The sequence below is a fragment of the Sphaerodactylus townsendi genome, linkage group LG12, assembly GCF_021028975.2.
Source record: "Sphaerodactylus townsendi isolate TG3544 linkage group LG12, MPM_Stown_v2.3, whole genome shotgun sequence".
NCBI lineage: Eukaryota > Metazoa > Chordata > Lepidosauria > Squamata > Sphaerodactylidae > Sphaerodactylus > Sphaerodactylus townsendi.
The window spans coordinates 54,580,205-54,602,551 of NC_059436.1; the positions used below are offsets into that span (position 1 = coordinate 54,580,205).

General features: G+C 47.2%; 1 protein-coding gene across 1 annotated transcript in view; it reads left to right on the forward strand.

Annotated features, from left to right (window-relative positions):
- The window catches only part of NCS1 (neuronal calcium sensor 1), a 116,046-nt gene extending 99,200 nt beyond the window's left edge, over positions 1-16,846 (forward strand). Inside the window, exons 3-8 of the mRNA XM_048513144.1 lie at positions 2,375-2,513; positions 4,945-5,023; positions 9,927-10,015; positions 11,335-11,412; positions 13,701-13,819; positions 15,557-16,846. Coding sequence (XP_048369101.1) covers positions 2,375-2,513; positions 4,945-5,023; positions 9,927-10,015; positions 11,335-11,412; positions 13,701-13,799 — 484 coding nt within the window. The 3' untranslated portion in view covers positions 13,800-13,819; positions 15,557-16,846. The remainder of the gene's footprint in view (positions 1-2,374; positions 2,514-4,944; positions 5,024-9,926; positions 10,016-11,334; positions 11,413-13,700; positions 13,820-15,556) is intronic.
- The last annotated feature ends 5,501 nt before the right edge of the window (positions 16,847-22,347 follow it).

Below are 22,347 nucleotides of genomic sequence, written 5' to 3' on the forward strand. Positions count from 1 at the left end.
GCTGCCATGCATTGAGTTGACATTCCCATGGAACTATCAACTAAGACGCCCAAATCCCTTTCCTGGTCTGTGACTGATAGCAGTGACCCCTGTAGTGTGTATGTGAAGTTGGGATTTTTTGCCCCTATGTGCATCACTTTACATTTTGCTACATTGAACTGCATTTGCCATTTCTTATCCCACCTAATTTATAAATGTCCACTTGGAGCTCTTCGCAGTCCTTTGCGGTTCTCACCACCCTACATAATTTGGTATCAAACTTGGCCACCGCGCTACCTACCCCTACTTCCAGGTCATTTATGAATAGGTTAAAGAGCACCGGTTCCAAAACAGATCCTTGGGGGATACCACTCCCTACATCTCTCCATTGTGAGAACTTCCCATTTACACCCACCCTTTGCTTCCTGTTTCTCAACCAGTTTTTAGTCCATAGGAGGACTTCCCCTCTTATTCCTTGATTGCTGAGTTTTCTCAATAGTCTCTGGTGAGGAACTTTGTCAAAACTTTGGAAATCCAAGTAGACAATGTCCACTGGTTCCCCCTCATCCACATGCCTGTTTACACCCTCAAAGAACTCTAGTAAGTTTGTAAGACAGGACTTGCCTCTGCAAAAGCCATGCTGACTCTTCCTCAGCAGGTCTTGCTTTTCTACTTGTTTTATAATTTTATCTTTAATGATAGATTAATTTACCAGGAACAGATGTCAAACTGACTGGCCTGTAATTTCCTGGGTCGAGGTTTTGTTTGTTTCGGATATTTCCGTTCCATCATTTTGGGGATTGGATCCAGAAGGCAGCTCAGGGCAATTGAATTAAAAACAGGCTGTGCCAGTTTTTTTTTTGTTTTTTTTTTTGGGGGGGGGGTTAAGAGGAAAAAATGAATCAATCAATCAATGAATCCAGACAGTGTGGAACTGTAGAGCAATAAAATCTAAACCTTGCCCTTAAATACGTGTGAAGAGGGCACCAGGCAAACTTCTTTTGGGAGGGAAACCTTGGTATTCCCTTCCAAAGTAAAAGAGTGTTCAATGTGTATCTTTTCTATGGACTCACTGTCTTGTGTCTCATACTTTTTCCTTTCGCATTTCCCTTTCCCAACTTTTTAATCCTAGACCCGTTGCATAGTTTGCTGGATGTATTTTGCTATCTGCAATCTCTGAGGTTTGATCCGGGTTGAGTCTCGGCAGGCTATAAAATACAGTAAATAAATATAAATGAATAAAATAAGTTGTCCATAGTCACTATTGGTAGGTGCATATTGGAACACATATCCCAGTGCTACATACAGAAAAGCTGTGCACAATGGCATGATCTCATGCAGCTAGACCAAGGGTCTGCAACCTGCGGCTCTCCAGATGTTCATGAACTGCAATTCCCATCAGCCCCTGTCAGCATGGCCAGTTGGTCATGCTGGCAGGGGCTAATGGGAATTGTAGTTCATGAACATCTGGAGAGCCGCAGGTTGCAGACCCCTGAGCTAGACATACTGATCAATCATAATCCTACTTTTTTGTTGATCCTTGATCAGCTTTTGACATTTTTTGTCTCTTTTAGATGTTTATTGCCCCCCCAAAGGTGGAGTATTGCCATTTCTAATTAACTTGTTGCTGTTCTATTGATTTTTATGCCACTGGCTCTCATTCTTTATTTTTTTCTTGCTTTAATGGATGTTGTGAGTCACCTCAAAAGTGTTTTCATTGGAAGCGCAGTATTGAAACAATGTGAATAATGAAATTTCTGACCCTGAATGTCCAGTGGTGCAAGAAACACTTCTATGGGGCCTTTCCAGGTCAGGAAAACAGTTGGGGGTGGGGGGAGGCTTTGCTCTCCTCCACAAACCATCATCCCAGCTGACATTGGTAGCAGTGTAGGGTTTTGTTTATAAGGAAAAAAACTTGAAAGTTAATTCAAACATCATGTATCGTTTGACCCCAGGCTAATTGGACTGATGGGTTGACCTTTCTTTCTTTCTTTCTTTCTTTCTTTCTTTCTTTCTTTCTTTCTTTCTTTCTTTCTTTCTTTCTTTCTTTCTTTCTTTCTTTCTTTCTTTCTTTCTTCCTTCCTTCCTTCCTTCCTTCCTTCCTTCCTTCCTTCCTTCCTTCCTTCCTTCCTTTCTTCCTTTCTTTCTTTCTTTCTTTCTTCCTTTCTTCCTTCCTTCCTTCCTTCCTTCCTTCCTTCCTTCCTTCCTTCCTTCCTTCCTTCCTTCCTTCCTTCCTTCCTTCCTTCCTTCCTTCCTTCCTTCCTTCCTTCCTTTCTTTCTTTCTTTCTTTCTTTCTTTCTTTCTTTCTTTCTTTCTTTCTTTCTTTCTTTCTTTCTTTCTTTCTTTCTTTCTTTCTTTCTTTCTTTCTTTCTTTCTTTCTTTCTTTCTTTCCCAGGTACAAAGGCTTTATCAAGGACTGTCCCAGTGGGCAACTGGATGCAGCCGGATTCCAAAAGATCTACAAGCAATTCTTTCCCTTTGGAGACCCAACCAAGTTTGCCACCTTTGTTTTTAATGTCTTTGATGAAAACAAAGTAAGTTATTCTCTGAAGTAAGCATCCTCTGAAATGCCAGCACCTTTGCTGATTCAACCCCCCTCCCTAGAAATGAGAAACAGTGCAGTTCCTTTCAGATTTTCACCTAGAAGCGCAGCAAATAAAAACCTCCACTATGAAATTGCTGCCTCCGAGACTAGTCCCAGGAGCCGGTCGTTTCTCTCAGGTTACAGACTGTAGGAAATTAAGTGAATTACTGAAAAGCAGGGAGTTGTAGGAAAAGATGTCTCACAGGACTGACAGAAGACGTCCATGAGGCAAGGCAAGCTCCTTCACTGCCCGCCCTGATCAAGAAAAAGCTTCCAGAATTATTTGCAGCAGGAGTTAAACCATTTTTTTTTACGTTGACAATCAGATTAAGCCTTTTCACTGGCAAACAGCAGCAAAGCTCCGTGCTAATCGGGACCCGGCTCTGTTCCAGTTCACGCTGCCCCTCCTGCCACCGGTGGTTGATCCTCTCATCTCTGTTTCAAAAGGGACATAAGAGAGTAAAATCTGTGTGGACCTAAAATTATTCTTGGAGGCTCCATTTGGGACAAGGGCCAACACAGTGATGGAGGAAAAGGGGATCTAGTTCAACCCCGTGCTGCAGTACTGGAACAGCTGTGACATTTTGCAAATGAAAATCCGGGCTTTCACATAATAGTCCTTGTCCTCGACGTGCTATCAGCCCAACAGGACTCATTGCAGGAGGCTCTACTCTACGTGTGATTTTTAATTTCCTGTGGCATGACCTGCCCTTCATTCATTTAAAAGCAAAAAAGGATATGGCTTCTTCTGGCTAAAGATACTTTGGAAAATCATAATTGTCTACGATACTTTATCTTGCAACAACTTAAAATCTACCTGTGCACAAAGTGCCACATGTTGCTCTGGCATTTTAGTGCACACGCTCGAACCAAGAAGCCCCCACGGCCGGGTCAGAGATCTTAAGTTCAAGAGGTGCCAGGGAGAGTACTGAACCCTAATAGAACAACCACCGTAGTAACTTGCACAACCAGAATTTTCAGACGGCGTCCTTAAAAAGTAAAAAAATAGATTCTAAATAGGAACTTTGGTTTGCCACAAAAGCAGGACAGACCCCAGTCAATAGGGGCATCACAGCATATGCCATTAAACCCCCGTTTTCAGTGATTTTTTTTCTCATCAAGTCACATCTGACTTATGGCGACTCCATAGGGCTTTCACGACAAGAGACGTTCAGAGGTTTTTTGCCACTGCCTGTCTCCGTGTTATGGCCCTGGTATTCTATGGAGGTCTCTCTTCCACATACTAACCAGGGTTGACCCTGCTTAGCTTCTGAGATCAGGTTAGCCTGAGCTTATCCAGGCCAGAGCTCCTTGTGAACTACCCTTCTCAAATCTGACTCTGCAGATAAACTCATAAAGCAATGAGGCCATATCACAGGTAAGCTTAACCACCCACTCCTGGAAGGCTGTCTGCAGAGGCTGGCCTTCATCGGCCATCATGTGGGTTTCGATGCCCAGCAAGCAAGAACTGTGGAGCTGAGAGCAAAGGAGATAATTGTTTCAGTCCTCCCCCAAGTAAAATATCCTTGCCTGTAACAAACAGCCCCCTCAGGGGAGGAGAGGCATGCTAATGTGTTGGTTTTCTTAGGAATTGGTTTTTGTGGCCGTGGTCTGGTAGATCTTGTTCCTAAAGTTTTGCCTGCATCTGTGGCTGCCATCTTCAGAGGTGTATCATAGAGAGGAGTGTGCTACACACTGTGTCCAGTGATAGGGGAATGTTTAGTGGGGTATATATTGTCCATGTCCCAGTTTGGGGAACCAATCAGTAAGTGTTTGGGTGGAACTTGCTGTGCAAAAGTGTGGTTGACTGCATTGTATTGCATGTGGGGTTTTTCAGTCCAGGGAGTGATTTGCATTTGCATTGCAAAAGTGTTACCCCAAATCCTATATACTTTGGAAAATCATAATTGTCTACAATATTTTATCTTGCAACAACTTACAATCTAGAACCCTATACGTAGCTCTAGAACCCTATAGAATCTAGAACCATATAGAATCTAGAACCCTATACGTATTACGGCTTATGATAACGCTATTGAGGGTGTGCAAGCCTCTTCCCTTTAGCAAATACTCGGGGCCTGCAACTGTGTTTCCTGTTTTGCAATTTGTGCAGAAATGGGTCAAGGTGTCACAAAGATTAAGGTTTGGATTATCCCCTTCAAATATTGGATCAAAATCCAAATATTGAAAAACTAACAACACAAAATAACGAGTGTGGTTTTTTTTGTTATCAAACCTTTTGATAGTTAAACTTTTGTCTCTTTGGTTGTTCTAAAAACAACAGCACACCTGTGCTTTCAAAACACAAAAAAGGCAGTTTGTTTGACTGGCTTGCTTGACATTTGTCACTCTTCAGCTTCCCAATTCTTTTCTCTTCTCAGGATGGAAGGATTGAGTTTTCAGAATTCATCCAGGCCCTGTCTGTCACTTCTCGAGGAACTCTGGATGAAAAACTGCGATGTAAGTGAAATTTGGAACTTGAAAAGGGGATCTGAGTTGGTCTGTTTCAGCACTGCACCTCTGGGGCACCTTGATGACAGATAGATTTAGGAAGCAAACCTGGACAGGCCTACTCAGAAGTAAGCCCCATTTTCTTAGGTTCATACAGCTGGAAGAAACCCCAAGTCCAAACCCCTGCCGTGCAGAAAGACACAATCAAAGCACCCTTGACAGATGGCCATCCAGCCTCTGTTAAAACCACCACACTCCAAGGCAGTGCATTCCACTGTCGAAGAGCCATGACAGACAGGAAGTTTTCCCCTGATGTTTAGGTGGGATCTCTTTTCCTTCACCTTGAACGGCTGTGGTGCCCCCCTTCCCCCCCAATTTTGGGACGCAGCACTGGACACTGCGCCAGCCTTTGATCCCTGGAAAGGGTTCTTAAGATCCTAGATGTGATGTAGCAAAAGGTTTTCTGTGCTTGAGCCCATAAGATCAGATGCAGTCAAGTGAATCCTCACGCGGCAAAAATTCATGAACCGAAGGCCAGGAAAAAACCCCTACAGACCCACCCACCCCCCCGCAATTAATTGTGGGTTGAAAAAATATTGCAGGTAAACACAGGGATCATTTAAGGTAGCTGCAGTTGGTAACATTGATCCCTTAGGGTTTCCAGGTGTAAGAAGTGAAATGCACGTCGGGTGTTCTCCAACTTGGACACTGCACTGGCATCCCAAAGGCCCCTACCACTGCCAGGGGGTGGTGCCAGTAGGGCATGGTTAGTGGAGGAGCAGCTGTTTGCCAGCTCCCTCCTGAAAGGTGGCATAGGTATATGGCGGCCCATCGAGGCTTCTTAGCAGTGGGGGAGGGGGGCTTTTTTGCTTCGTGAGCCTCCCCACTCTGCCTGGAAACCTCTGTGGGAGCAGTGGGGCACCCCTGCAGTGGCGCCACAACCCCCCACCTCCCGTTTGGATGGGGCTGCCCATTGATTTGCTGGGGTTGTTGATCAATCATGATATATTTTACTTATTATATCTTTATTGGAAACCTGTGGGTTGACATCGTGGTGTGTCCCGTTCCTCAACCTCACTCAGTTGCAAGTGTCAACCGAGCTGCACAGACAAAACCTTCCCATCGTCCCCAGTGCCAATCCTGGTTGATCTATGATTGCAACCAATAATCATCATGGGCCAGTTGTGTTGCATTTTTAAGAGTTTTCTCTTGGAGACCGTAATAATGTTGAAATTATTCCAAGTCCTAAAGAAACTGCGGACTGTTTTTTTGAAGGCTTTCACGGCCGGAATCACTGAGGTGTTGTGGGGTTTCCGGGCTGTATGGCCGTGTTCTAGTAGCATTTTCTCCTGACGTTTCGCCTGCATCTGTGGCTGGCATCTTCAGAGGATACAGCCTGGAAACCACACAACACCCCAAATTGCTGACTTCCTTGGAACAGGAAGTGGGTGCCACGTGGAACAGTGTTCCAAAGAACCACACATAGCTCCTGAGCCACTGAGTGAGGGCCTTTCCCCACTTGCCTTAAGCCCTGCACTACTCTCCTCAAGTAGCGCGGTGTCCCTCGGCACTCCTCACAACAGGGGCAGCGACAGCGCAGCCGCCCCGACGCTGCTGCTGTCTCACGCCCTCAGCGCACGGCATCCCTGGCGCTCTTGTAAACGGCGCCTTTTGATGACCCCACGCAGAGCGCGGGGTCGTGGGGATGCCCGGGCACTCACCAGGGATGCCGTGCACTGCTCTCAGGGGGGATCATGGAGAGTGGGGAAACGCCCTGAGTATCACTGTAGAAAGTAATTTAGCAACTCTGGAGTCTGAGAAACGTGCCAGAACAATTGAGCCCTTGATCAGTACAATGAAACCTGATCATGAATTTTGAATCAGCTATTTCCTGTTAGAGTCTCTCTTTGAAATTTTCTGGTTGGAGAATGCTGACTTTCAGACCAGCAGCCAAGCATCTGGGAAGACCAGCATATGCACCCCAGGTGTTTTTTTTAAATGTTGCCCCTGTTCGCGTCACACTTGCACCCAGGCACTCTTTTACAGCTTGACCTCGGCAGACTGCAGAATTACACTGCTTGGAGGATAAGCTCATTGGCAGCATTTACAAAAAATTTGGGGGCCAAACGTTTTGGGCAGTGGTGGGATCCAAAAATTTTAGTAACAGGTTCCCTCGCCAGCCCCACCTCAGCAAAGGGGGCAGAGGCGTACCTAGGCAAACCTGAGCCCTGGGCAAAACCTGAGTTGGATGGCCCCCCCCATGGGCAGCCACCCCACCACAACCCCCCCAATTTTTTTTTGCACCAGGTCATTTCTAAACCATCATCCCATTATAGAAAATGCCTCAACTCACAAATCTGAGCACAGCAATGGTGAAACACACAGGTTCTTCGATAGAGACTGGTGAGATAAAAGGCACGAAAGGCTGAGAATCCATGAATTGCAGTACCTGGAAGGGATTAACCCAGTTCAGGGAGTTCCATTATTAGTCGCCATTGCTATATGGAACCTTCACGTTCAAAGGCAGGATGCCTCTTGGGGAGGCGAGGGCGTGGAGGTGGAAAAGTGGACCCAATTAGTCACCCCCTCTCGGCACACACAAATAATTAGTAGCCCACTCTCAGGAACTGGTGAGAATCTGCTGGATCCCACCTCTGGTTTCGGGGCCAGGGCTCAGTGGTAGAGTATCTGCTTGGCTGCATAAGGCCCCATGTTCAATCCTTGGCACCTCCAGTTAAGAGCATAACAGCACAGGTGATGCAAAAGTCCCTTTTCTGCCTGAGACCCTGGAGAGATAATCTGAGTAGACCACACGGACCTTGATGGTCTGGTCTGATTCCATATAAGGCCACTTCCTGTGTTCAGTCTTTCAGGGTGCACAGTGGACATTGTCTTGATCAGCCCATGTCTGGTTTGATCCTGCCATGTCTCCTGCCCGGGATGTGGGATCCTTCCTCTCCCTCATTCACACTCCCTCTTGATTACTGTGGTTGTATTTTCTCACAATCCAATCCAATCCAAAAACCTTTATTAGGCATAAACCAGAAGTACCATACATTCCAAGTACAAAAACAGGATCATTGTGATATATCATGTAGAACATGGATTAAAAATGTCGCAACTGCTTCAGAAATTTCTACATGAGGGCTGTTCAATAGCTTAGACATTTTTAGTTTGTCTGAGAGAAACATAAATTCTAGAGGTAGTAAAGCTCCCAGATCGGTTCTAATATCATTATACCTCGAACAGTAAAGCAGGATATGAGGGATTGAGTCCATAGCGTTGGGACAGTACCGACAGCAACTCTCACTTCGTGGGATGTTAAGGAAACGACCTTGAAGATAAACAGAGGGAAATGAGTTGCACCTTGCTCTTGTCATGACCCATCTGCACTTATAATTAACAAGCTGTTCTAAGCATACAGCAGGGCTAGATTTCGGGGGTGTGGTATTTTCTCACTCTTTGTCCTTTTGCTTCCCGAGCACTCCCTTATCAGCTCGTGAGGCACCTGCTGTCGTGGTTCTATCAGTGGTGTGGAATAGAGGTTGTTTTCATCCCAGGGGAGGCTGCCTTGTCTCTGGACCATAGGACTGGTGGGGTGCCATCCCCCTTTGGGAACAGTAGTCGGGGTGGGGTGGCGTGACTTGGGGGCATGGCATGGGGTATAATGGAGGGCGCTGTGCCGCTTATGCTTTAATTTTGGCATCAGAAGTCTACATGCTTATTCCTTTGCTTCATAATAAAGAAACTGTCTGAACACAGAGTCTCGTTATTGAACAGTCCAGCAGCATAACAGGTATCCCGAGATATCTCTTTGTCTTAGCCGCTGCGCTCCATCCGGTCACACACAGTGGATTTGATTTGATTTGATTTGATTTATTAAATTTATAGGGCGCCTCATCCTCGAAGGGCTCACAACATGACTGTTTCCAGAACAGTAAATCAATACAACATAAAATCTAACTCATTAAAATTCAGCATTAAATCTAACTCATTAAAATTCAGCATTAAAATTAAAACAATAGATTATTATTATTATTATTATTATTATTATTATTATTATTATTATTATTATTATTATTATTATTTAAATTTAGTATACCGCCCTATCCCCGAAGGGCTCAGGGCGGTGTACAGATAAAACATCAGCTAAAAACATGCATATAATTAAAACAACAGTAGTATCTTAGACCATCGCCCGCGCCCTTACAAAACCTTCCTAATGCGAAATAATGGGTCCTGATGGTATTAGGGCCCATGGGGGTAAAGAGGAGGGAGCAGGGGCACCCTCAGCGGCCGGTCTCTCCAAAGGCCCGGTGGAACAACTCAGTCTTACAGGCCCTGCGGAAATCTCCAAGGTCCCGCAGGGCCCGGACAGATACAAATTAAACAACAAGGTTGTGTAAAAACACACACACAGGCACCCCGGTCTAAAGGCCAAAAGAGAAGGGAGGAGAAGGCAGGGCCCAGGATGGAATCAGGGCCCTACCCAGATGGAAAAGGCAGCTTAGTTCCGGTTTCAATGGGGGGCAATAGAGCCACGGCCAGCCCCTCCAAAAGCCCAGTGGAATAGCTCCGTCTTACAGGCCCTGCGGAAGTCACCGAGGTCCCGCAGGGCCCGGACAGCTGGAGGGAGAGCATTCCACCAGGCAGGGGCCAGAGCGTTCAGCCTCAGCCTGGATCCAGAAGTCTTATGCATGCACATGTGAACTAGTCCCTTGAAAGGGGCTGCCAGTTTTGCATCAGAGATATCTGTTGTCTGGTTGCATCCAATCTTACCCATCTTTGCAGTCTGTGATGTGTGCATCACCTTCTTGCAGGGGACTTGTCTGCACTCCCCATCTGCTACCAGCGACCGCTTCCTCCCTCCTCCAACATCCAGCCATAACGTTTCCTTCCCTTGTGCTTTCAGGGGCCTTTAAGCTGTACGACTTGGACAATGATGGGTACATCACCAGGAATGAGATGCTGGACATTGTAGACGCTATTTACCAGATGGTGGTGAGTATGTGAGCGACCGTTCAGGCCGTGACTCTCCTGGCTTTTAACTTCCAGAAAGAGGGCCAGGGGACTCCTGAGCCCTGTGTGTTTTTATACATCCTATAAACAGCCACTCCACTGGTCACCTGGGATGAGAAAAAACTGCCTCCAGATAAATGGACAAAGAAGCTTTGTAAATTAGGAAAGATGTTTCTTCTTTTGGACATGCTCTGGCAATTGGGCTAGTAGAACTTCTTAGGGCTAGTAGGCTTTGAGCATTTAAGTTTGCAGGACTGGTTATGGCAAGCCAAGTTATTGAGACTCAGCTGGACAGAAACAAGGACATCCACATATAATGGGCTTAACTTACAGTAAAGTTGAAGGGAAGAAGAATTAAAAAATGGCACCAGTTACCAGAGGCTGGGGCATCTGTCTGGGGCTGAATAACAGTCCGACATCAAGAAGAAGAAGAAGAAGAGTTTGGATTTATATCCCCCTTTCTCTCCAGTAGGAGACTCAAAGGGGCTGACAATCTCCTTGCCCTTCCCCCCTCACAACAAACACCCTGTGAGGTGGGTGGGGCTGAGAGAGCTCCGAAGAACTGTGACTAGCCCAAGGTCACCCAGCTGGCGTGTGTGGGAGTGTACAGGCTAATCTGAATTCCCCAGATAAGCCTCCACAGCTCAGGCGGCAGAGCGGGGAATCAAACCCAGTTCCTCCAGATTAGATACACGAGCTCTTAACCTCCTACGCCACTGCTGCTCAAGAAGAGGGTTGGGCTAGGCGGCCTCTAAGCCTGCTTCTAACTCTCTGATCACTCCTTCAACCGCTGCTTCGTTCCTGTTTGGAGCCACCCAGGAGCTTGGGAGGAGCCCCGTGACCCAGAGTGGTCAGCTGCAGTATTGCAGTCAAAGCTCTGCTCTTGACCTGAGTTCGATCCAGATGGAAGTTGGTCTCAGGCAGCCGACTCAAGGCTGATTCAGCCTTCCATCCTTCCGATGTTGGTAAAATGAGTACCCAGCTTGCTGGGGCAAAGTATAGATGACTGAGGAGCGCAGTGGCAAACCACCCTGTCGTAATGCGATGTCACCCCATGGGTCAGTAATGACCTGGTGCTTGCAGAGGGGAATGCCTTTATCTTTAGGAGCTTGGAGCTGTGCAGAAGGTAGGAATCACTGTAAGAGCCTTACAGTGACGTGGGCAACGTGGGATTGTAGGAGAGTCACGAGACTGATGTAGAAGCAGTCGGGGTGGGAATGGATATTCCAGGCCTGCAGGGAAGAATGCTAGAAAATGACAGGTTTCCTCTACTGACAGGTTTAATCTCCTGCTCCCAACAGGGCAATACTGTGGAGCTTCCAGAGGAGGAGAATACACCAGAGAAGAGGGTGGACCGGATTTTTGCCATGATGGACAAAGTAAGTTGTTTCAGGTGTAGCCTTGAGGCGTGTCAGCCAAATGCGCGCAGCCACGGCTGATACCCCCCATGCATTGCTCTGATCCATTTGCATCTGATCCATTAGGTGAGGCTAGACTTGGCTGTGTAGCTGCCCCACATCACCTTTGGGCCTGCTTCCCATAGGCTCATTCTGCACATGCAGAATAATGCACTTTCAAACTGCTTTCAGTGCTCTTTGAAGCTGTGCGGAATAGCAAAATCCACTTGCAAACAGTTGTGAAAGTGGTTTGAAAACGCATTATTTTGCGTGTGTGGAAGGGGCCTTAGAGGAAGACAACTTGCTCATGTGGAAGCGAAGCAAGAGATCCAGGATCCCCAGCAGACCGCAGGTGGTCTGGGTTTCCAGGCATTGGAGATCCGTGAAAACCTGACCAGTTGCTAGTTTAGCAGAGGAGCCTTTTGCTGAGAGAGGCTGGTGGTCATGGTTGGCCCAGTTGATGATGATGATGAAGAGTTGGATTTATATCCCCCCCTTGCTTTCCTGTAGGAGACTCAAAGAGGCTTACAATCTCCTTTCCCTTCCCCCACCCCCACCCCCACAACAGACACCCCGGGGCGGGGGGGGGGGAGGCTGAGAGAACTCCGAAGAGCTGTGACTAGCCCAAGGTGTGTTGGAGTGCACAAGTTAATCTAGTTCACCAGATAAGCCTCCACAGCTCAAGTGGCAGAGCCAGTTCCTCCAGATTAGAGTGCACCTGCTCTTAACCACTACGCCACTGCTGCTCCTTGCACAGAGACTCTGGTGCCAAGGCTGTAGAAGTTATCCATCCATTTCCCCTGTTCACTCGCAAGGTAGAAGAAGTAGAGAAGAGTTTGGATTTATATCCCCCCTTTCTCTCCTGCAGGAGACTCAAAGGGGCTTACAATCTCCTTGCCCTTCCCCCCTCACCCAGCTGGCGTGTGTGGGAGTATACAGGCTAATCTGAATTCCCCAGATAAGCCTCCACAGCTCAAGTGGCAGAGCTGGGGATCAAACCCGTAGGAGGGCCAAGACCTGGGTCATAGGACCTCAAGTAGTTGATCTCTTCTATAAGGGCTACGAATGCAGAATCATTCTTCCACAGGTAGGGCCAGAGGCAGAAGAGACTCTCTGCATCATGATGCTCTTTAAAAAAAAGATGATTTGGGGTGTGTGTGTCCTATTTATTTGTGTAGTTAAATGTCAAACCAGCCTTTCCCCAAAATTTAGTGCTTTTTGCAGGAGGATAAAAGAATCTAGAAAATGCACAGATGGTGAAGAGAGGTTGACTTTTAAAAAAAAATGCAGTTCCCTGAATCTCCACTCTCAGAAGGGTGAAGAACTGCTGCCAATCAGAGTACACAGCTCTGGGGGTCATGAACCCAGCATGCTTCATATCTACCAGGCGCCCCCAGCATAGTGCCCATGAGCACCGTTATGTCCACCAGCACCTTACCTGGTACCCACCAAATGTTTTCAGATAGTCGATGGAGCCAGGTGGGACTTTTGCCCAGCACAGCTTCCAGTTGGCCACTGAAGACCCAGTTGGCTGCTCAGGTTAAAACCACCTTGTTTTGATGGCCCATGTCCCCATTCGGTTGATTTTATTCACTCTCTTATTCCTCTTTCCCTGCGTATTGTTTAAACTACCCCACTTGCAAAGGCGTTGGGTGGCTCGGGGATCTGCAGTGCCGTATCACAGGGCGTCTCTGCAAGGAAATCCCTCCCCGAAGGAAAAGTTCCCGTGCTGCAGGGCAGAGCAGCAGTGTATAATTGGCCAGACACCTCACTGGGAGTTGTACAGCTAGCTGCTAGGAGAATGTTCCCCAGAGCTCCCTTGCTATTCCCTGCAATTACAATACTAAGATCCCTTAGGCAATGGCAAACCACCCTGTAAATGAAGTCTGCCTAGTAAATTTTGTTATGGGACTACATTCCATGGGTCTGTAATGACCCAGTGCTGGTCTTTACCTTTAAGGTCCCTTATGCTGATTGCTGATTTCTGTCCCCGTGTCCTGAAGCTCATTAAATTGATCCAGAAGAATGCTGTGGTCCCTTTAGCTGGGCCTTGACCCTAAATAAAAAGCTTTTGAACCACACAAGTTTCTTCTGTTGAGTCACACAGAACTCTTCTTCAAGTTTAGGCAAACAGGGGCACCAGAAATGACAGCAATTTAGCAATAAAACCAGTATTGCAGCCAAGGGAAAGACAGTGCGAGCAGAAAATTGAGGGGTGGACAGCCTTTCTGTGAGACTTGTGTTGCTGCCTTTCTGCTTCTCTGTTCCAGAATGCTGATGGGAAGCTCACTCTGCAGGAGTTCCAGGAGGGATCAAAGGCCGACCCCTCGATTGTACAAGCGCTGTCCCTCTATGACGGACTCGTATAGCTCCATGGCCCTGTGCTTTGGTAAGTGGGCAGCTTCCTAAAAAAAAAAGTGCCAGGGTTTGTTTTGTTCATTTTTTTTGTTTTATTGAATAGTGCTGTATGCCACCCTTTCCCATCTCGACAGCCTCAGAACTGTCAAGATACATCAACAGACAATAAACAATAAAACAACAAAACAGTAAACCTGGCACCTTGAAATATCATATTCCACAAGGAGGAACAGTTTAAATTGCTATGTTCACCCCGTACCCATGCACTGACAAGATCAATAAGCAGTGGAAAAGGGAAGGGAAGAAGAAGAAAGGCCAGCTAAGTTGGGGTGGGGAACCATTGCCGTCCTCAGCTATAGGACTGTAAAACTCCATCTTACAGGCCCTGTGGAATTGCGATAAATCCCGCAGGGCTCTTGTCTCAACATTTCACCAGGCCAGCACCAGAGTTGAGAAGGCTGTGGCTCTGGTCCAGGACAGCTGGGCACTTTTGGGCCAGGGATCTCCAGTAAGTCGCTGTTTGCTGAGAGTAATGTTCTTTGCAAAACGAATGGGGAAAGGCAGTCTTACAGATATGAATGTCACAGACTGTTCAGGGCTTTAAACGTTAGTACTAGAAGCTCGCCCTTGATTCAGTCTCCCACCCGGAGCCAATGCAACTGATAGAGCACCGGTTGGATATGGGCCGTCCAAGGCATCCCGGTGAGGGCCTGGGCGGCCAGGACATCTCTCCGTCTAGATTTATTTGTTTGACGGCCAGCTTTTCAAGTATGTTTAAAGCAGCTTGCAAAATGCATTGCCTCCCAAACACCTCTGCAAGCAGTGGAAGGCAATCTGTTTCTATTTCTAAGACGTTCCCGTAAGCCTGCAGAGTTTCTCTCCCTCTACTTTGTCTTCTTCCTCCTCTGGATAGCCCAAGCTAGCCTGATCTTCACACAGTTGCCAAATCTCTTTCTTCACTCCTAGCTTTTTAGCATGGGGATGATCTATTACACTTTCACCACTCCTTGAGCTCCACAGCTTGAAATTGTGAGCTTACCTGCTGCCCACCCCCCCACCCCCCACCCCTGGTCATCGTGCCAGTTTTCTCTGCCAGCTACAGATTTGCAGATGGGCTCCTGTGACAAGGATATAGTGCAGTGGTGGCGAACCTTTGGCACTCCAGATGTTATGGACTACATTTCCCATCAGCCCCTGCCAGCATGGCCAACTGGCCATGCTGGCTGGGGCTGATGGGAATTGTAGTCCATAACATCTGGAGTGCATGGATATAGTGGAAGATGGATTATTGGGAAGAATTCTAGGGTGGTGGGCATTTCTCCATACATACATTTTATACTGTTAAAGCAATAAAATAAGTTTAAATAGGATAAGAAAACATTACATTTATTTTTCATTTTCTGTAAAACTTCAGGTTTTCCCCCCTAAATACATTTTCCCCACGGTTTCAAAGCTTCCAGAGATTTTACCTCTCTGTAAGCATTTTCTGCACCACAGAGCGACGCGTGATCTCATTTCAACATCTGCCTTGCCCAGTCGGCCCGAGGGGCTGCCATGACCATTCAGAGTGACTCAGCTCTCGGCAGCCAAAGAATTGTGGGAGCTGTAGTCCAGTGAGGTGCCAAAAATTCCTCTTTACAGATTCCTGGCTCCTTCCTAAGAAAACTACCGTTCTCTAGGGACACGAAGTGTGTATTTAAGGAGACTGACCTTTTCCCTGAGTTCCTTTTTAATTTCCTCCCCCTATCTGCCCCCCCTTCTCTTGCAGACATGCCTGAGGGGACCCCCTTCTAGTGCCATCAGACCACCTCTGAAGCGACGCTCGCCTGACTGTGCCAGCCCTCCTTTGTGTGAATGTGAACAGGGGGTGCACTTGAAGCGCGGCACATCAACCCAGCCACATGCTCTCAAAATCAACTGTGTCTCCATTTGCCAATTCCTGCATTCAATTATAAATGGAAAAAGGAAAGGGGGGAGGGGGGGAAAGTAATGGCAGCACCATTCCCTCAGGGCCGCAATGTCATCGTGTGGAGAATCTTCTCACGCACATAATAACTCTGGTTTTGTTTGTTTTGAATGAACTGAGAACAAGCAGTATTTTACATTTTTCACAGGGGGAAATGCAGGTTGGAGATGTAGGTACCATAAATGAATTGATGCTTCTGGCAGCCCCCGGATTGGATAGAAAGGAACGGGCAGGTAGATTGCTTAATCCACGCTGGCTTTTGTATTCAGAAAGAGGGTGGTGTGGGAGGGGGGGAGGTAGCAGAAAAAACCATTTGAAATTGATGTTGCATATCATCATCTGGGTTGGCAGCAAACTGCATTGCTAGGAAATATGTATACTTATAATTTTGGGAGGTGACACAGTATTGTACACTGTTAATTTTTTGTGTGTGCACACATAGGAAGGAGTGAGGCGCTTTTTTAAGGAAAGGAAATTACCTCTAAATGGGTACCTATTTATTTGCTGTTTAAATGTTGCTGCTGTATTTTGTGTCTTTGTGTCTCGGGACGAAACAAAAGGCGACAAGGTTTACATGGATCTCTGCTGCACGGGCGATGGCTCCCACAGTAGACTCGAAGCCAAAAAGGTTGCTCCCTCCGACCTATCAAAGTATGCTGTGCTGCTTGGCTGCAATTGAAGGGGGTGGATGTGGCCCCTTCTGCCTTCTGCGTCTCTCGCTCTTCATTTCTTCATCTGTCCTGTCCCTTGCCCTCCCATCTCCCATCTCCCCTACCCCCACTCACTCCTGCCCCAATGCAACAGGCCATTCTGGGCCCTGCGAGCCTGCTTAGACCCCTGCACCTCAGAGGATTCTCAGCTGCTCTCTTCTTTCTCCTGTGTGTGTGTGTGTGTGTGTGTTAGCATTTCTGTTGCCCTCTTGTGTTAATTTTGCCATCTTGCCTATGTTGTAAAGACAAATGACAAAACAATACAGTACTCAGAGTTTTCTCTGCATGAAAAAAATGTTAGCGCGGCCAATGTTGTCGGAGCTTTTGAAACAATTCTTCTTTCTGAAAGAAACAAGAAACAAACAGGAAAAAAAACCAGAAATGGTGCTAGTGGTGTTTATCTTTGTGGGCTTTTGAAACATGTAATGTTTTGTTGAGCATGTGACTGCAAGGAAGTCTGACGGCACCCTGGCCCAGAACACTAGGAGGTACCCGAGCATCAGAGTGCTTGTGGAATGTTGCTACCTGAATGTGGCCCCCAACCACAAGGCTGGGATGGCCAAATCGCTCGCTCAGCTGGGCCAAACTCAGCGTGTGTGTCCATCCCCTGAGCTCAGTGGCTGGTGATGTGTGTGGAAACTCGCCATTGCAAAATATCTGCTATGAGATGGAGCCAATTTGAACACCTCCTTCCTAACAACTTCTGGGAAATCCCAGGTGCTTTCCACCCTCCAGTGGAAAACCCTTTAATCTGCATTAGCACAGCCAACAACAAACCCTGTCTTACAACAGCCCTGGCCGCTTTCTGAAAAGCTTAGTGGGCACCCAGGGAAGAAGAAGAAGAAGAAGAAGAGTTTGGATTTATATTCCCCCTTTCTCTCCTGCAGGAGACTCAAAGGGGCTGACAATCTCCTTGCCCTTCCCCCCTCACAACAAACACCTTGTGAGGTAGGTGGGGCTGAGAGAGCTCCGAGAAGCTGTGACTAGCCCAAGGTCACCCAGCTGGCGTGTGTGGGAGTGTACAGGCTAATCTGAATTCCCCAGATCAGCCTCCACAGCTCAGGCGGCAGGGTGGGGAATCAAACCCGGTTCCTCCAGATTAGATACACGAGCTCTTAACCTCCTACGCCACTGCTGCTCCTGGTGGGCACCGTGGTTCCTATGTTGTCACTTTGGGGGACCCAGGCATTGTCCATCCTGCCATCTCTTTCCCTCCTATATGCAAGCCAGACCTAAGAATATCCCAAAGGCCTTTGTGCCGTCACACTGGGACATTCCGCTCTGTCTCTGCCATCAGCCCTGTACACACAACACAGACATATGTTGAATCAGTGTATGTGAAGGTGCAGCGAGTGCAAGCCCTCCGGCCCTTCTGGGCGCATGAGCCCACCAGCCTCTGAGCATGTTTTTGCAACGGAGAATGTATTCGTGTGTTCAGCCCTCCTTCCCCATGATCAGGACTATGTTTGATAAGGACTGCCCTCAATTGCAGTGACAGCAGCTTCCTCTGAATATAAATGCTGTGCTTGTAAACCGGCGGTGCCGGAGCCAGCACAGTTACGCCCGCCGCTTTACTCCGTGTGCCTGGCGGTTGTGGTGAGTTAGTGATCAGGTGGTCCTCGAGCAAAGTAACAGCCCAAATGGTGGTACTTGCTCTTTGGAGGCGGACCTCTTAATTTTGCCCCACCAATCTCTGTTCCCAGTGAGGTCAGTTTGCATATACTATGCAAATAAAGTATGTGTGCATAATTTATTCTGCTGCTGGAACAACATAGGGGCATTGAAACTCCACCTTCTGGCAAACATATTACTGTTTCTCGTTCCTCGGCAACTGAGATGTCCCTGGGCATTTCCTGTCTACTTTAAGGACTAGAAACTGGATCTTTTTTATTAACCAAAGCATAGAATCTCAGGATGCTGAGTGGATGCTTCACCTTGCGCAGAATTCCACAGATATGCCCTTTCACATGGTTTGTACCTGGAGACTAGCTTAGGTTAGAAGTCCTGGCCTCAGAAGAGAAAGGTCAAAGGTCATCTTAAAAAACTCATCAGGGACGGTGCTTTCAGATTGAGATTTCCTAGGCTGGTTAATCTGCAGTGGGAAGAGGATGTTGGAAGTACTTCAGACAGATAACTGAAATATCTCGACTGAGACACTGAGGGAATGCAGCACGGCCTAATGGTAAAAAAATAGTTGCCCGTGGAAATGGAAGATGATGGCATCAGGGCAGTGGTCCTCCATCTTTTTGAGCTTGAAGGCATCTTTAGATCTCTGGCACATCATGATAGGCACAGCCACAAAATGGCTGCCACAGCTTACCTTCAGTCCCAGAGTGATGGTATTTGTGCTGATGATGAAGAAGAAGACTTTATTTATGGTGAGTGACCAAATAGCCTGTGTGCTGTGGCGGCAGTTACTCCAGTCCGCAAACAAGACTCAGGAAAGTTTCAGGAGCTTTATTGGAACTGTTGTCAGCCCAAGGATCAGAAAGCCAAAGCTGACGTTTTGCCCCCCGAACCCCCACATATGCCTGTTAGTTGCAACATTGCTCAACCCTTGATCCCCCCGCCCTCGCATTCCCAAAACAACAGCAGGAGAAAGATGGTGAGAACAGAGACGCTATTGTGAAATGGACAATTCCCTCCTTCGGGAAATTGCAGATAAGGAGGAGCAGTAAGCACTACTCACTCATTACATTGCAGGCATCAGAAAACCTTCCCAGCCTCGGGCCGTGACAATGGATGGGCCAGCTGTGGACTTGAGGTGGACGTGCCGGGCCGAGTATGGTGCAGGCCTGACACAAAGCCATCTTTTAAAAAATGGGTGCAACCAAATTAAATCTCCAACAGCCAGTCAGAAGCTTTGTTGGCAACCCCCCCCCCCCAAAAAAAAACAAACCCCTGGCCCTGTGTACTTTCTAAAAACCATGGTGGGTACACTTGAGCACCACGTTGGGTCCCTTGCCTTTGGGAGACCAATTATCAGCTGGGGGGAAATTCACAGTAAACAAATAGAGGAGCAAGAGTCATAAAGAAATACTGGGGGTTGGGACTCATTTCAAGACCACTGAGTTGTGCTTTCTGCACTCAAGATATGTAGTGGAGCATGCGTCTTGTATTCTGGCCGTTTGGAATTCTCAGTTTCTGCAACTGAATGTGTGTGTGTGTGTACATCCAACGCACACAAATTCTTCATTTCTGGCCACTGCTAGAAATCGTGCCTTCTCTCCCACTTGCCAATTGATTTACATTCTGAAAGACATGTGCAAGTGTTCTATAATTTACTAGGCATAATTTTCTATTTGAGGCACTGAGTCTTTGCTCTCAAGGGTGAGATGTAAAACTCTAGTTTTTAGACTGAATAATCAGGGAATCAAAATTACACATTTCCAGAGATGGGGAAGTACCAAATATTTGGGGCTCCATCTCCCCCCCCCCCTTAATTTATATTCCACTTTTCTGCACAATAGGGACTTGCAAAGGGAACTTACAACATTCTCCTTTCCTCAGGTTTTTATCCTCACAACAGCCCTGTGAGGTGGGTGAGACTATGACTGCGTGACTGGTCCAAGATCACCCAGCAAATTTCTAGGGCTCGGGGGGATTTTGATCCTAAATTACTTCAGTGTTCTAACCACTACACCAGTGATTGGCAAACCTTTATGAGACCGAGTGCCCAAATTGCAATCCAACCCCCACTTATTTATCGCAGAGTGCCAACCCGGCAATTTAACTTGAATGCTGAGGTTGGCTCCCTCTTCCTCCGCCCCACCCGCTCGAGCAGGGGCCACCCTGCTCTAGCCTCCAGCAAGTCCCGTGCGCACTGCTCTGTGCTTCTCTAGCATCTCTTCCTCCTCTGCGCCCCCCCCCTCGGGCAGCAGCCACCCAGAGCACAGGCACCAGGCCCGCCAGCCGAGTCCTCCCTGCTCACCGCAGTGCGCGCATGTCATTCTCAGTGGCCCAAGCCAGCCTAGATGTGTGTGTGGGGGGGATGATTTTCTGCCCTCCACATGACGAACTCTGTGTGCGCGTGCCCACAGAGAGGGCTCCGAGTGCCACCTCTGGCACCCGTGCCATAGGTTCGCCACCACTGCACCACCATACTGGCTATTCTCATTCTGGGGGCCACAGAACCCATTTCAAGAATTGTTCTGGTTCTCAAGGTGCTTTAGGTGCATCCGTTTTCAGATATCAACACAAAGTTGAACTACCTTAAAAATCTGGAGTTTCCCATGACCCTCATCCTCCATCTCTAAGGAAAGATTGAAAACAATAATCAGAATGCCTGACTCTCTGAGCAAACGGTCCCCGGACCATTCTAGGACTTGGAAGTCCCTCTCATTTCAAAGGGGAGTTGTACCTCTCTCCTGTTTTCAGACGGTGCTAGTAATTCAGGGGTAGGGTTGTGAAGGGAGAGAATAACTTCTCCACAGATCAATTGACGACGTTCCTCCTCCTACAAACACCCTCTCCTGTCCACCTTCGAGCTCTTGTGAGCCTTTCTGGCATCAGAGAGAAGTTGGGGACCCCCGGCAGTTTTCTGAGCCAGCTCTACCCTACCCTTTCTGAGAAGGAGTCATTCGAGCACGACACTGACCACGTGCTTCTAGAAGGGCAGAAGCCGGGGGGGGGGGGGGCACTTCAGCCTCTCCAGCAAAACAGAGTGGAGCTTTGTGACGTCTCTGAAACCATCAGATTTATGACCGATTTATGACAGCCCTGATGGAGAGAGAGGGCTGTTGTCCCTCCAAGCTGACACCACCAGCTGATCTATTCCCCTTAAAGGCGCCACAGTGCCCTTTCATTGGGACCGCTGGATCTTTGCCGCTTCTTTTCCAGTATCCCTTGGTCAGTGGCCATGATTTTGAGGGGCCTGGAAGGAAGCAAGAGGAGGCAGAGAGCGGCTACAGCAAAGAGGTGGGCAATTGCATTGAAAGCAGTGGATGGATCATGCCAAGACCAAAAAGAGCCGTCTTGCTGACGGGGTCAGCTTGTTTTGGCTGTATTTCTTCAAGCACAAAATAAAACACAAACAGGTGTGTGGCGTGAAACTGATAACCCCAAAAATAGCGTAGCACACCGGCTGGCTGGTAGTGAATTAAATAATCTACTATAGTCTCAAAACTCAAATGTATCTTATTGACATAAGTTCTTAAGCTGTAATACAATTTTACATAACAATGTGCTGAAATGCATCACAAATCCTATACATAAAGAGGTATGGTTCATAAGAAGGTAAATTCCTTATTAAACGCAATCGCGTATTTGCGTTTTCAATCATCCATCTTCTTCAGGAACAAGTTAGTTTAATACAACTTAATTAAGCCAACCGGCTGTAATATTAGACAAGACGTCTTAGACCTCAGCCTTTAGCTATCCATGGATAGCTAAAGGCTGAGGTCTAAGACATCTTGTCTAATAGCTTCTTATGAACCATACCTCTTTATGTTTAGGATTTGTGATACATTTGAGTTTTGAGACTATAGTAGATTATTTAATTCACTACCAGCCAACTGATGTATTTCTTCAAGCGACATACAGTGCTCAAGCAAAGGACTGTTTCTCAACAGAAAAACAGACCCTGTCCATAGAAAAGTAGCATGTCAGGGAAAGGGCTCTGCTCCACCTGTTTTCCTGGTATGCTAACTTTCTATAGGTGGAGATTTGCCACTTCATTGTGCAGGTAACTCAAAAAGATCTTTCTTTGAGAACTAGTATGTTAGGAAAGAGAGTCCTGAGGGATAATTTTTTAGGGGGGAAATGTCAGGGCTGCTGCCCCCACATCAACCCACACCTGCGATATGGAGTAATTCAGTTCAAGAACACCTCAGTGAAATTCCAGAGGGACCACTGTATTAAGTCTATTGCAGCAGAATAAAACAA